Source organism: Mesocricetus auratus, unplaced genomic scaffold, assembly GCF_017639785.1.
Source record: "Mesocricetus auratus isolate SY011 unplaced genomic scaffold, BCM_Maur_2.0 Super-Scaffold_100010, whole genome shotgun sequence".
Taxonomy (NCBI): Eukaryota; Metazoa; Chordata; class Mammalia; order Rodentia; family Cricetidae; genus Mesocricetus; species Mesocricetus auratus.
Window position 1 is genome coordinate 33,631,768 of NW_024429194.1, and position 15,493 is coordinate 33,647,260.

Sequence of the window (15,493 nt, forward strand, 5' to 3'; positions counted from 1 at the left end):
TCCAGGAGGCATAAAAGGGCGTGTACACGTGTGTGTGTGTGTGTGTGTGTGTGTGTGTGTGTGTGTGTGTGGGCGCCGCGCGCGCGCGCGCGCACGCCCTTGCGAGTAGAAAGAACTTATGTGTCCATGAGTTCGGGGCAGTATCTTGATTCTCCCAAGATTTTTTAAGGATCTTCATCGGCTCTTGGTTCTCTTCCTCATCCCGTTTAGGTTGCTCTAACTCTGAAATTCCAATCAAGTAGCTAGTCTCAGTAATTAGTTCCAAATTAGGAAAAACAGGATACGTTCCCTACCCAAAGGCAGGAGAGTAGAAAGGTGGCCCCGCCCGCTCAGTCTGGTTGCCATAGCGACAGCCGCGAAGTGACCCAAGTGATCCTCCTTCCCTCCTCCCAAATCCAGAGAGATGACGGCACCGCGTTGACTGCGCCAAATTCCAGCCAATAGGCGGCTGCTCCCGCCTTCCCTTCCGCTAGATTTCCCCCTCCCCCCGGGGGAACTCGATTCACAAATCTGGACCGAGGATTTCCGCCTCCAGGCCGGGTGCTAGGGTTATGGGTCCAGGCCAGGGGAAAGGCAAGTCCGGTCCCCGAGAAGGGCAAAGGAGAGGCAACATTCTTGAGTTCCCGGGCCAGACTTTGTAACTTGCCGCCAGAATAGCTTACACCCCACTCGTTAATTATTCAGAAGATCTAGCTGAGGCCGTGCCCCTTTCTCTTGCTGGTAGTGCAAGCCCCCACCCTGCATGAACGCACCCTTCAGCACCACGGACAGCGAACCGGAGGCCTTTTCTTTGCTGGCCCCTCCCGGAACTCTGGATCTTCGCGGCCGCAGTGCCGACCAGGCTCGCAACCGCAAACGTTCTGCCAGTGGTCAGTCCTCCTTGACCGGACGCAACACTAGATGTGCTATTTCGCTGTGTAACTAAGAAGGCAACGGGGAGGCTAAGCAGAGATTTGTAGTCAAATGGCTTATTTCCTCCCTTCCTTCAATTCGAAATGGCTTTCGTCTCCCCTTTTCTTTCTACCTACATCTGCACTCTTCTGGTGGTCAAGGGTCAAGGTCTGAGTCTCAAGCAGAAATGGGCTTCGAAAGACTGCTCCGGGTGTGTCCAAAGCAGTAGTGATTGGATACATAGGGGGTGGTACTCAGTTCCCAACTGAGAGAGGCAAGCACAGGCTTAGTCAGGCCTAGCTAGCCTCCTGATCCAAGAAAAACAGTTATCGTGGCTAGCCAGTTCTGTCTCAAGGGTCACCTCATAGAAGGGAGTGTCTTCTGCTGTCCTTACCATTTGTCCTTAAGTAGCCCGGGTATTAATACGGAGTTAGGGCATACAAGATGGAGGTCAGGATGGGAGGCGAATCCAGCCTCAACCCTCGGCTTACCACGCTTTACCCTAAAATGAAAACCAGTGAGGGCAGGTAGCAGGTTGCCGCTCTCAGGGACTTGACTTTCCCCTCTAGATCCCTGTTTCTCACCCTCCTGCCCTACCCCTGACAGTTTCTCTACTCCACCATTCATTCCCACCCTCCAGGGACCCAAAGAAAGGCCGGCGCAAAACCATCTGTAGGCGCTTCCAGCGCTTTATAGTTCTCTCCAGGACAGACGGACAGATAGTGCGGCCCGCGCCGTCGGCCCGCATCATTGGCACCTTGGACATGGCCCCAGGCCCAACCCAGTCCCTGGTACTCTCCCAGGAGGATTCCGGTCCCGCCCAGCTCAGCACCTCGGACAATTCCCGGCCCAGCCCTCCCTACCCACCCTCCCTCCTGAAACAGCGAAATAAATTAAAGTGTGGGGAGGGGATATAACAAGAAATCTAAGGATAAGGAAGAGGACACCCCTCCCCCAGAATAAGAAGAGGTTTCTTTCTCTTTCTACCCATCCACAGAGATGACACCACCGCTGCAAGCGAGGTAGTCTACCAGGTTAGATCTTGCCCTCAAATCTCAGCCTCCTGAATGAAGGCAGCAGCCCTTTCCCCCTCAACTCCCAGCATGCAACACGTTGGAAAGGTTGGAGAGGCTGTGGGGGCTAGGGAAAGGACCACCCTGATCTTTGCCTGGGCACCTGGGACTGCAGATTCTTGTCACACTTCAGTCCATTCAAATAAAAAACTAAGGGTCTTTTTGACCTGGGGGGAGGAGTATAGAATCTCGGGGAGGGGGAAGGGATTCAGGAGGACACAAGCAGAGAGGGGAAGAAGACGGGGGGGGGGGAAGGTGGTGACATATGACAGGAGGAAGGAATAAGAACCAGAAGGGTACGTGGAAACACAGGTGCGGGAGAAGCGGGGAGGGCAATTGGGTACCATCAGGCTCAGGGTAAGATGGAGAAGGGTAAAGCTCAGGGAAACCAATGGAAAGGCAGAGAGAGGGGGCCGAGGGCTTAAGGAAGGATGAAGACACAGAAAGGTGAGGAACTGGCAAAACCCAGGGTGGTGGACTTCGAGATGCCCACAGCAGAAGAGGGAGACCCAGGCAGAAATGGAAAGATGGAGGCGCAGACAGACGGAAAGGGTGAACGAAGTTGGGGGTGCCCTTCCCGCGATCATCCCCCACGCCCACCCCACGCCCAGCAAATCCAGACCCCGGGGCCTCTGGCGTCCTAGCCTCCACCTTCCCCTGCGGGGCAGGGGCGGCTCCTCCTCGGCCCAGCTTGGGCGTAGAGCGGCGGTAATAGCGGCGGAGGCTTGATGGTCCCGGGGGTTCCGTGTGTGAGTGTGAGGGGCTGGGGCGTGGGGGGGGGGCGCGGCCCCTGGGAATCCCTAGCGGTCCAAGTTCATAGTCCAATGCTTGGCTCCGGCCGCGCAGCTGTCCCTGGCGGTCGAGGAGGAGGTGGTGGACGCGCCTCCGCTCGGTGGACCCCCGGTGCTTGCCGCGGCCTCGCCCTCGTTCTTGAGGTCTTGAAAGACTTGCGTGAAGAAGTGGGGGTCGGCATTGAGCCGCAGCATCTGCGGGCTGAGCCGCTGGATGAGGCGCAGGCAGCGCTGCCAGAAGCGCTCCTTGTCGGGCTCCACGAGGAAGGGCTTGAGCGGGTAAGAGATCTCGTTGCCCATGTAGGAGTAGGCGAGGTAGAGGCAGGTGAGGAAGGCGGCCTGCAGTTCGGCGGCCGACGCCAGCTCGTCCCCGCGCAGCGACTCGCGACACAGCAGGTACACGAACACCAGGTTGGCGGGCGTAATGAAGGCCTGGTCTTGCCAGCCCTGCAGTAGCAGCGAGCGGTCCACGCCGCGGAACCAGCCCACCAGCTCGCCGGGGCTGAGCTCCTTGAGGCGGTAGCAGCGTCGGCACACGAAATCGCCGAGGCAGCGCAGCAGCTCGCCGGTAGACGCCTGCACGATGACCCGCCGCGGAGAGCCTCCGGGCGCCGGCGGTGCCGCCTGCGGGGCTGGGGGTGGCGGCGGCGGCGGTTTTCCCCCGCCTGAACCCGGTGGCGGGGCAGCCGCGCTGCCCCCCGACGGGGGCTCGCAGGTGGCAGCGGCCGCGGGCACCGTGGGCACCGGAACGGCCAGGGGCTTGGCTGCTCCGCCACCGTCGGGGGCGTCGCGGCCCTTGCGGAGAAGGTTCTCGCGGTTGCGCTGCTGGACCAAAGGGTCGGGACCAGTGGACGCTGGCTTGGGCGTCACCTTTTTGCTGCCTTTCTTCTTCTTGGCCGAGGCTGCCACCAGGCGCTTCCAGGTGAGCGCGGAGATGAGCACGGACGGCCGTTTGAGCCGGCTCTCGCCTTTGCCGCCCTTGCCCGCCGGCGGCGCGCCGTAGCCCCCCAGCGCCTCGTCCCCCGCGGGCGGCGCCTTCTTTTTCTCCTCCGGCAGCCCTCCCGGCCTCCGGCCCTTGGCCGAGGAAGCAGGGGAAAGCGACAGCACCGTGCCCATCCTGCAGAGCGGGGCCGGCGCCCGGGTCCCGGCGGGAACCGCGGGCGGCGCCGCTGCTGCTGCAGCCCCGGGGGACCCGGCGGTGGGGGGCCTAGCCCCGGCCCCGGCGCGCGGACGGGCGGGGGAAGGAGCGGCTCTGCTGCGCCGCGGCGGCTGCTCTGAGCCGAAGCTGCGCCAGCTGCAGCGTCAGCCCCACCCCTTGGGCCCCTTCTTTCGCCACGCCGCGCCCCGCCTCACGCAGCCAATCGCGATTCAAGATGCTTTTGATCGGCAGTTGTTCTGACCAATAGAATGTTGCATATTAATCTAAAGTCCCGCCTTACCCACCGCCCGGAGTCTTCAGTCCCTTACCTTTACCCGAAAGGGGAAAGGGGGGAAAGGAGGAAAAGGAGAAGGGGAAGGGGTGTGATTTGGGGGGTCTATTTCTAGGGCTGAACGGCGTTTGGAATGAGGCGGTAATGACTGTTTCTATCTTTTCCTCCAGGTCCTAAGACCGTGGGGTCTGAATGTTTTGATACACTGGGTCCAAGCCGCAGTGTAGAACCATGGGAACTGCCTTCCATTTGCTCACCTTTGAGTTTGTTATTAGGCAATATGGCAGTGAGTGCCCTCATGGAGACACCTGCTCGCTTCTCCAATCTGGAAACCCGGTTGCTTTCCTCCTGGTCGCCTTCCACCCCTCAGCACATTCCTGCTCTGTGAGAGAATGCTGGTGGATGAGACTGACAATCGCACCCTCCCTCCTTTGGCAGGGGGGAATCTTTGGTTCATGGGGCGGGTGCAGGGAATCTCAAGATAACCCCTAATGGGATTTCCTGCATCTGGCCTTGGTCCCTGGACAGCTCCTTTTTGATTGGTTGTCTCACCGACACATTGATCTCACCCTTCGGCGGGTGATGGATGGTAGGTCTCTAGGGAATTCTGGAAATTAGATCAGTTGATGGCCGCAGGTTGGGACAGCAAATGGGGCCTTCTGTGAGAAATAGACCCAGGAGGGTAGGCCCAACTTCCAGTCAAGACCAGTGTCCATGTTGAGGTGGATTTTGATCATTAACAGCTTCCTGCTGCTCAGGTCCCAGCTGATCCCACTCCCAGATGCTAGCTGCTAGACTGGGTGCTGCTGATTTCTCTGGATCCTTCCATTCTCTCTGCAGTGCCCAAGGCCTTTGTCCTAGACTTTGGACTTTTGAGCCTTCCCTGAAGGTTGGGAGCACCACTTGAGCCGGGCCTGTTCAGTGGGCCTTGTGGGATCCTTCTCTCCCAGCCATGCTTTGGCTTCCATGCCCGGAGTCTTCCAGTTTCTTAGGTGGACCTTGGGCACTGGCATGGGGATGGGTTTGGTAGACAGAAGTCCCTGCCTGTCCATTTAGTAACTATTCTCAGAATTATTCCTGAGTATCTCTAAATTCTGGCATTATAGGCACAGTCAAGCCACCTCTATTTCCTATAGACACAGCACAAGAACAAAGACTCTGTGCTGTCAGCTGTGAGTTCTCTCTATGTGTTCCATTATTCCATTATAGACGGGCTGTCCCAGAATCCCCTTGGACTTCAGCTTTTCCCTGAAGTCTCCAACCGCTGCTCACCCACCCCTCTCCTGGAAGCTGGGGTCAGCTTCCTTAAATCTCCCTCACTGCAACCATATATAGACTTGGTTTTTTTCTTTTTATTCATTATTTATTGTGGGGGGGTACATGTGCTTGGCATGTTTGGAGGTCAGAAGACAGCTTTGGGGGAGTCAATTTTTGCCTCTCATCTGTGGATTCTGGGGACAAAACACAGACTCTTGGGTGTGGCTGCAAGGGGTTTCACCAGCTGGGCCATCACACCAGTCCCAATGTACTCGTTCTCAGCAGGGTCTCTCTGTGCCCTTGAATCTGATCTTTATTTCTTGTAGCCTTATTGTTCTGCCCAACCTCTCATTCTTTCCATAACTATGGGGAAATGTTCCCTCTTTGCAGCTCCTATAACTGGCCCCACTTACTCCTACAAGGCCTTCTGAGTCAGCCTTTATTTGACACCCAAGGAACAGTTGGCTCACTGGTAGTTAAGGACAGGCCCCGTAGAGACTGAGCTGTGCCAGCAGAAACCTGGCACGTGGATCTGAATGGCACGTGGGTCCTCCTAGCTCCCAGGAGTCTCTCATTGACGCAAGGACTATTGCTGGTACCATTTAGGACACAATCTCTATACCATGAATATTGCCATGTAGGTTCCCCAACTCCTGGCCCAGTTGTGACCGTCTGTTATCCTGTTTGTCGGAATCAAGAACCTTTTCCTGTTTCAGGGACCCCAGACCAGGTGCCTCTGAGGATCTCATATCCCCCTTTACTTTCAGCTTACTCTGTCTGAAACCCTCTCTCACAGTACTGTATTGCTGCCTATCAAGCTCTTGAAATCCCACCTCCTCCAGGAAGCTTTTCTGAACTGATTGAAAGGATAAGCTAGAGGCACTAAGGAGTGGAAGAGAAGCACATTATACAGGGTCGAGGTCCAGGGGAATAAAGCCAGTGGGACCAGGAAGACTTCATGGAGGAGGGATGCTTTCTAGGAGGCTGATGACTTACTTGCCACATCTGCAACTGTTTTTCGTGGTTGGGTTATGTTTAGAGCCTGTGTGTGATTCATTAATTATGTTAGTTTCTGAATGTTGTTTTTCATCTGACCATTTCCTGTACTGGCCTCTGGAACTGTGCTGAGAGCTGTCTCTATGACTCTTCAGATTATCTAGAACAACCCACTGTCTTCCAGGCTATGGCAGCAGGTCCAGACCAAGAGCTACAGGGCCCGGGGCAGGACTTACTGATTAAGTTCTTCAGAAGAACTCACCTCCCAGGTGAACTAGGAATGTCTCCAAGCTATGCAATGCAAACCAACCCATTTAGCCAACCTTCCCTTCTCTGAAAGACAGGGGCAAGGAGGTACAGCCCAGAGCTTGCCAGTTACATGACCTTGGGGAAGTCATTTTGTCTTTCTGAGCCTCTGCTTCTATGGTAAAATTCAGGGATTTGATGTGTTTTACTTTCATTATCAGATTTTTAAAATGGCTATTATAGAAGAATAAGACAGTGCTTTAGGAATTGCACAGAAAGAGATCCTAAGCTTTTCAATTCTACAGCTCTGGTTCCGAATCAAATTCGGCCTATGAATCTATTTCTTTCTGTAGCTCCAGCCCTGTCTGCCTCCTTCTAATCTGTTTCTGTCTGCTGGGCTCAGTCTTTGTGTGCCCAGCGTCCATGTGAGGCCTGCGTGTCTGCAGTTCAGCCTAGGAGACAGGGGGAGTGGAGCTGGATCCATTAGCAATGCAAATGATTCCTCTGTCCCTAGGAGCTCTGCAAGGGACCCTGGAAGGCAGGCCAGCACAAGAGAGGAGGCCCAAGCAGGTCGAGGTCCAGGATCTCCCCCCGTAAATGACCCTACATGTTGCAGCCACAGGTCTCTAGAGGTCCCCTACAAAGAGGCTAATGGCAGCACGGGTTCCTAAAACAGCCAGGGTGGAGATGCAGCCTGGGCATCTGAGTGCTTGGAGCTTGCTGCCTGGTCCCCAGCCCCCATGAAGATTCAACAGCTCCACCCAGGCTCTCTGGCCCTGAGGTGTATAGAGAGAAGGGGAACCAGCCCAGTCCTCCCTCCATTCCTCCCCCTCCGTCCCTCCCTTCCTCCCTTTCTTAAGGACTCACCCCAGAAAACCTGAGTTGTCTGGGGGAGTCCTGAATTGTCCTGGGGAGGTGAACCCCTCCTGAAAGAACAAAGCAGAGTGAGAGGAGCCATGCATAAGGAAGAAAGGAAACAGACAACAGACGGGGGGGGAGGGAGGGGGGGGTGCTGGCTGCCAGGGACTCCCCATTCTCACCTCACCTTTGTCTGTAATAGAAGGCTCTCTGCTAGAAAGCCTTGAGTGAGGAAGCCCACATACAGTGGCTTAGAACAGGGACTAGAATTGGGAACCTGAAGAAGGAATGTGATGCTCTGGGGTAGGGAAGGGACCAGTGTTGAGCTAGTGGAGGATGCAGAAGAAGGAGCAGAAAAGGGTAGAAAAGGGTGGAGGTAAGTTGGAAGCCTTCGCCCTGCCGTGAACTCTTTCCATGATGGAAGAGGGAGCCTTGTCCTCCTCCTTGCTACCTATGATGGCCTCTCTTATCCTCATCCCCATCGCTCACCCCAGCTACCAGGTTCCCGTCTCCACCTTCCTTTGGCTTCCTGGTTCTCTAAGCCCTTTGCAGCTGTTCTTTCTTAGATCACCTCCTGCCTCCAGCCAAGCCCCTTAGCCTCCTCTCCTTTGCCTTGCGCCCCAAGCATCCCCCCACTCAATCCCCTGGCTGCTCCCAGGATAGCACTACAGACGCATGCACAGATCAAGAAGGGCGGGGGTGGTGGCTGTTGCTCGGCTGAGATATTCTTAGCCTGTCTGGGGGCTGGAGCTGGAATCGGCGTTTCCATCTCAACCAGGCAGGTGGCTGCTAGAGGCTGCCTGGCTCTTCATCTAGCCACGCCCCTTACCTTGTCCCTACACCACTCACTGAGGGCAGCCCCTCGGGAAGCCTACCTTCCCATCCCTGTGTCCACAGCCAGGTTTCCCCTACACCACTCACTGAGGGCAGCCCCTCGGGAGCCTACCTTCCCATCCCTGTGTCCACAGCCAGGAGGACAGCCCCTCGGGAGCCTACCTTCCCATCCCTGTGTCCACAGCCAGGTTTCCCCTACACCACTCACTGAGGGCAGCCCCTCAGGAAGCCTACCTTCCCATCCCTGTGTCCACAGCCAGGTTTCCAGCAAGACGTACAAACCCCACTTCTAAGGACTCTTAGGGGGAAAGGAGGGGCCTTGAGAATCCCAGCTCAGTTGCACCCCAGAGCCACACAGACTTCTTGATGCTCACAGGCCCACTTCCGCTCCACAACAGTCCCTGGAGGGTGTTTGGCCTCTTTCTTTCCTTGGTTTGTAGGGATTCCTCAGGAATCATGCCTGATAGGAGCTGACCTCTGGCGTCCAGTCTGTCAGAGATACTGAATAAGAGGCTCACTGGCCCAGACTTCTTTAGCAAAGTGAGCAACGAGGAAGAAATCTAACCAATTCCTTCACAAACAGTTCAGAAAATGTCTGTCCCCTTAAAGGAGACAAAGACTCCTGTGTTCCAGCTACTTGGGTCTGGGTTCTAATCCAGCCCTCCATTTAGGAACTGCAGCCTGTAAAAATTGTCTTAATTCCTATGAGATCTATAAAACATCACCAGGGGGTTATTGCAACTTCTCATTCTCTTTGATTTTTTTTTTAGACAGGATCTTGTTGTAGTGTTAAAAAAGGCAGCTCGAGAGAGAAAGACACCCTGCAACAGAGTTCAAGTGGAGGGTTTTTTTTTATTAAGGGAAAAGGACTGAAAAAAGGGAAAGGGGAGAGAGACTGGGGCAGTGAGAGAGGAAAGAGGCAGAGAGAGAGTGAGAGAAAGGAACAGCCAGAAAGAGAGAGATGATCGGAGGTGGGCAGGGCCCTTTTAAAAGGGAGCATAGTGAATGTACACAGGTGGTGCTCTTAGGGCTGCAGTTGAGGGCATATCCTGTCAGAACCCCAAAGGCCAGCCAGCACAGATGCCTCAATATTAACAGATCTCACCTTGGACCCCTGACCAACCTGGAATATATAGTATATAGACCAGCTGGGCCTCAAACTCACAGAGAGCCCCCTGTCTCTGACTCCTGAGTGCTAGGATTAGAAGTATGCCCTACACACCCAATTCAACAGTGCCTGTGTATCAAATTCATTTGGTGTTCAAAAGTGTTAACTATCACAGGTTATGTGATCTCTATCTTACAGGTCAGGGAAAGTTTGCCTGACTCACACCATGGACACATGTTCCTTTGCCGTCATTTTTCTCGTATTAGGTAATTCTTTGTTAAAATGGTGGCAATGAATGCACAACTGTTTTTATTTTTTGGTTGTTTCTGAAGTCAAAATATGTGACTGCTATTTCTCCTTAGCTGGCGCACCGACAGGCACCACAGACGACTGCTGACCGCTTGATGGCCCTGGCACCACGCTTACCCTGTCTTTTATTTAGAAGGTGTTCCAGCTCCGTATCCCACATCCCACCACCTCCCCAAAGATCCACATGCTCCATGGAGAACCTGTTCTGCCTTTCAAGGGCTTGGAGCAAAATGTTCTGCAAACTTAGAAAACTCATGTGAATAAAAGACACTGGAGGCTATAAAGCATTGGGCATGTAATATAAACAGAAAAAGATACAAAGTAGGGATCAGACTGCAAAGGAGGTACGACATGGGCAACGGAGATTTGAAAAACGGCGGTAAATAGCAGTACAGTCAGTGACTAACACCCGGGGATCACTTCCAGGGGCCAGGATTTAATGACCAGCTAATCCTGCCCATCCCCCTCTTCCTTCAACGTTACAGCTAATCTAACTCCTGCTTGCCCTACATTCTCATATGCAGGAGTTCACATAAACTTTTAAGTAATGTCTAGTTCCCCGACTTGATACTGGGTTCCCCCAGGCTGTAGCCTTTCTTGTCCAGTCCCAAGCATCATGGTAATTTCTAAGGTCAAGTCAGAGCTCAGCAAGCCCCTGCCACAGTAACAAAGGATGTACCTACTCCCTGAAGATGATATCGGTTAGTGAGTAACTCACATGAGGGACCTGATGGGCCTGCTAATTGCATCAATACCTTGCCTGGATAAAAGTCTTTTGTATTTACCTCTTAACTTGTTCAGCATTAGAGGCAAGTGGGGGATGGGCTTTGAAACAGGTTTGTTAATTTACACTTTCCTCTCCCATGTCCCAAAATAGGAAAATCTCCCCCAGGATAAGGTCTTATCATGTTGCCCAAGATTACAGGCATGCCGCCTCTCTTAGTTAGGGCAACTATCGATGTGTTGAGACACTGTGGCCAAAACAACTTGGCAGGAAGCGGTTTACGTGGCTTACACTTCCACATCACAGTTCATTACCAAAGGAATCAAGGACGGAACTCAAGCAGGGCGGGAGCCTGGAGGCAACCCGCACTGTGGAGGAGAACCGCTTACTGGCTTGCTCCCTATGGATTTCTTACAGAACCCAGGACTGCCAGGCTTACACCACCCACAATGGGTTGGGCCCTTCCCCATTAAAAACTAATTAAGAAAATGTCCTGCGGCTTGCCTACGGCCTGATCTTATGGAGGCATTTTCTCAATTGAGGATCCTGTCCAGCATCATTTCCGTTGTTTGGAATCTTCATTGGGTCCCAGGTACTCTTTTTGACACTGAAAACTTTGGCACAGAAAAGCCATGTACAAGTGTCATCTCTTCCTTCTGGGCTGTTGCCAGAGGTATGAGCTTCCTGTTCAAGTAGGTAATTTGATGCTTTCCCCTGCCCCCTGCTTCTGAATCCCATGTACCTGCCAGCCAGCATAAGAGCCAGCCCGCTGTGGCCACAGAGAACCATTGTTGTCCTCGGGGCTTTTAGCACAAGGTCTCTGGTAGGTGGATTTGGGCTTGAAGCTACCCCAGAGTCTTCATCCAGCACTGCTTGTCTGGTTTGCATCTGGGGAGGGTCTTAGGGCGCCTGTGGAGGCCAGAAGTCAATGTCAGCTGTTAGATTTCTGGCCAGAGAGCTCTGAGGATCTGCCTAGCTCTGCTTGATTCCTTCAGGCCTTGGATTACAGATATATAGTGTATCCATACTCAGCATTTTATTCGGGTGCTGGGGATCTGAACTCAGGTCCCTGAACTTGCATGGCAAGCACTTTACCACTGACCCATCTCCCAGCCTTCCATAGTACTTCCTATGAGGTTTCTGTACCGTTTCCATTTTCTGGAAGGAGTTTAGAATCTTCCCTCTGGCCTGCTTCTTCAGTCTCACCCCCTCCACACTGGCCTCTCTCTCCCTTTTATCTTTCCCTATCTGCTTTCTCTCCTTAGAACACTCTCTGAGTTGGGGGTTGGGTCTACCTTTCTGTCTTTTTCGAGTTTTGGTCAGAAGCCACGGTGTACGAATGTGTGTGTGTACATGTACCAGTGTGGGTGCACAGGCACATTAGACCACTGAGCCATCTTGCTAGCCCTTCACCTTAATTTTTGGGACAGGGTGTCTCATTGAACCTGAAACTCACTGATTGGCTGGATGATGCCACCTGGCATTGTCATGAACATGTCTGTGAACTCCTTATTCTTACACTGCTCTATTTAATCAGTATAAAAATCCTTGCTAGGATTGGGAACCCCAGTGAGTTACACGTGGCTAAGGCGTTTTTGCATTGTCTTCTTCCCAGTGCAGAGCCACTCTCTGGATGCTTCGCTGGGAACTAAACCTCTGTCTCCTCCTGGATTAGCTGACACCAGCCACTACCGTCACCACTGGCTAGAATCCTGGCGTGTCCTCAAAGCCTCTGCAGCTTGCCCTTGACACTCCTCCCCCATGGAGTTATATTTCCACAAGAGGCAGCCTAGAGCGAACATCTGGAACATCTGGAAGGCAAAGAGTGGAAGGTTTGAGGCCCCACTCTTCTCTAAGGAGCCATTGGAAGCTATTGGGGGAAGAAGGGTCATTTTCATCAGTGGTGTGACCTCTGGCAAGTTGCCTGTGCTCCAGTAAATATCCACCACCCATAGGTGAGGTCTCGCTGAACAGGAGGGGCATTCTGAGAGATTGGGAGGGAAATGGGGGTGAAGATGGTGAAAATACATATGTGTGTGTGCAAGTGTGTGTGTGTGTGTATGTGTGTGTGAAATTGTCAAAAAATAAAAAATTGAGTTTATTTTTTCCTGGTTTTATGATGTTCATGGTATTTATCCACTTTTTAGAATTTGCCATTTATTACTGTTTCTTTTCTCACCCCAAATGTTCACTTTTCTGCCCAATTTTATATGATCTTCCTTTCAAAAAACTTTTACTTATGCTTTGACGATTCTGTACACATTTTTAATGTGTCTTAATTATATCCACGCCTCCCCAACTCTTCTCTCCCACTCTCCCCAGCCTCTGCTAACACGTGCCGCTCCCACACTCATGGCCTCCTTTTCTTTTTCTTTTTATAACTCAGAGTCCGATTAGTACTGCGTGCAAAGACGAGAGCAACCCTCCGGTGGCCACGCCCCTGAAGAAAAAGTGACGCTTCTTCCCGCACCAGTATCAAGTACCTCAGTTAGGGCGGAGCCTTACGAGACCCTCTCTCGTCCTTGCCAGAATGAATGAATGGCTTTCTCTTGTGCAGATAACTGCAGCCACTGTGAGTGAAATGGCCATGTCATGTCCAGAGGGTGGCGTGTTTTAGGGTGCACGCACACACACACACACACACACACACACACACACACACCGGTCCTCTTGCTCTCACAGTTTTCTTTTTCTTTTCTTTTCTCTTGCCATCTTTTTTGATGATGTTCCCTGAGTCATGTGGAGGTAAGGGGTGGGGGTTGAAATAGATGTTCCGTTTATTCTCAGCACTTTGTCCAGTTATTTGACTGCTGCCCAATGCAAAAAGAAGTCTCTCTGACTAAGGTTGAGGGTACACTAATCAATTTAAACACTTAAAGGCAGTTTGACAACATGTCAGTTTAGTAGTAGTAGGTTGCCCCCACTGGGTCCTCTATGTCCTCCCCAGCTATGGGCTTTTGGCCAGGTTGGCAGGGCAAGGCATGAATTCCTTGCTGTGGAACCGGCCTCAAATCCAATCAGAAAACAGTTGGTTATCCCCATAAGAGTCATGCCACTACTACACTATGGACACATCTTCCCTGGGAGCTCAGTATTGTAGCGTGGAGGGTCCATGTACGGACAAGTCCATTGATGGCTTTTCTCCCAGCAGCCTGTGTAATACCTTTCAGCATGATGACTGCTAACCAGCAGTGAAAAGTTTCTGGGTCAGTTCCTACTTGGTTTCTCTGTCCTGCAGCCAAACTGTGTTGTATCTTCAACAAGAGGATCTTACCATCTAGTGACGGTAGACAACCAGAAGCAATGTCAACAGCCTTTGAAGGCCCCTGACCAATATCTCATGGGGAGGTAGCCCATACCTGGCCCTGGCATTTTCACTTAATAACCTACCTCTTCTAGGAGAAGCGTTGTCCACCCATTCAGGTAGTTCAACTCTTTTTAAAAATTATATATTTAAATTAACTTATAAAATAATGTGTTTCCAACCTGGCAGTGATGATGTATGCCTTTAATCCCAGCACTCGGGAAACAGAGGGAGGCAGATCTCTGTGAGTTTGAGGCCAGCCTGGTCTACAAGGCTACAGAGAGAAACCCTGTCTAGGAAAAAAAATGGGTTTCCTTAAAGCTTTTTCATAGATACTTAATTTAGTCATTTTATCCCCAACTCCCTGCTAATCTCTGTTTAAAGAGGTACTTGAGATTGTGCAACATTCAAGTTCCTTAAAACTAATCCTTGTCCTAGTAAGACAGAGGCAGGAGCTGTAGAAATGGCTCAGTGGTTAAGAGCACTTACTGCTCTTGCAGACAGACCTGAGTAAAGCTTCTGTTTAAAGCAGATGTGAATACATCGGTCCTCAACTGGCCAAAGTATGGAGAATAAAGACAGTGGTGTGCTCAGCCTTATACTGGACATTGACATCACATCTCTGCCTCCCAAGGCTCATGGATCATTGCAGAAGAGGAGAGCTTGAGAAAGAGTGAAAGAGCCAGAGGCGGGAGCCCTACAAATAGTGTCCTCCAAGCACAGCAGGGCAGCAACACAGATGACTCACATTGATATGACAGCATGCACAAGCCCCGTGCAAGTTCAGTCTTCAGTAAATCTCAGCCTGGAGAAGGGAAACAAACACAAGGTGTCACCCTTAGCAGAGAACTACTGGCAATTGAAAGCTGCTGGAAGTCCGGGAGTCAGTTTTCTTTAGGAATGTAGTCCGCATCAAGTGACCACACTGCAGTCGATGGTCGTATATCCAAGAAAATGTAGGCAGCACAAACTGAACTTGATTGGGGGTGGGGATAGGGAAGGGAGGGTAACTCCAGGAGAAGTTGAGGAGTAAATATGATCAAAGAATATTATATAAAGTTTTCAAAGAACGAATAAAAATTACCTCTGTATCTAATTTATTGTGTGATCTAGCTGAATCTGGGGTTTTAAAAGCCATCAAATAAAAGGATCTGAACACTCTAGGCCGTTGACATTTGTGGTTTTTAAGGAAGCGAACACCAACCGCACAACGGTTGGTATGTGTTGGAGTGTGCATTTCTCTGAACTTACTCAAATCACTTGTTTTCTCTTTTATTTCATCTTTAGTATCTTTTTGTTGTCTCTCTTCATTATGGCTGCTGTTTTCCTTTTAGATTTTTCTTTGTGTGCATGCATTGTGCATGATGACACTTTTACATGAAGACATTGTCATATAAGCATGTATTGTCTGTTGAGTGCATCCCCTAGTGCCCACTCTGTTCCACTTTCTCAATCCCCTCTCCTGCTGGTTCCCTTTGTTCTCCTAGACAGTTTTGTTTCTACTTTCACGTTATACACACGTACTTGATTTCTCTAGGAAATGAGAGAAAATATATGATGTTTTTCTTAAAGAAACTGGCTTATCCGACAATGGTGGCTCGTGCCATTAAAACTAGCACTCAGGAGTCAGAGGTAAGGATGAGTCCCAGGACAGGCACCAAAGCTACACAGA

The 15,493-nt window shown here is 51.7% G+C and overlaps 1 protein-coding gene and 1 long non-coding RNA gene across 3 annotated transcripts; one reads left to right on the forward strand and one right to left on the reverse strand.

Annotated features, from left to right (window-relative positions):
* Positions 1 to 2,615: 2,615 nt before the first annotated feature.
* Cdk5r2 (cyclin dependent kinase 5 regulatory subunit 2) lies at positions 2,616 to 4,041 on the reverse strand. The gene has a single exon (XM_005070485.4). The coding sequence runs from the start codon at positions 3,869 to 3,871 to the stop codon at positions 2,765 to 2,767; it is 1,107 nt and encodes a 368-aa protein (XP_005070542.1). The 5' UTR covers positions 3,872 to 4,041; the 3' UTR covers positions 2,616 to 2,764.
* Positions 4,042 to 4,273: 232 nt separating this feature from the next.
* On the forward strand, positions 4,274 to 14,984 carry LOC121142786. Of its 2 annotated transcripts, XR_005879888.1 has the most exons (4): positions 4,274 to 4,774; positions 9,683 to 9,750; positions 9,847 to 12,472; positions 12,904 to 14,984. It is a non-coding gene; the product is annotated as an uncharacterized LOC121142786 (long non-coding RNA). The 2 variants fall into 2 exon arrangements; XR_005879889.1 differs by lacking the exon at positions 9,683 to 9,750 and having other exon boundaries at positions 12,133 to 12,472.
* The last annotated feature ends 509 nt before the right edge of the window (positions 14,985 to 15,493 follow it).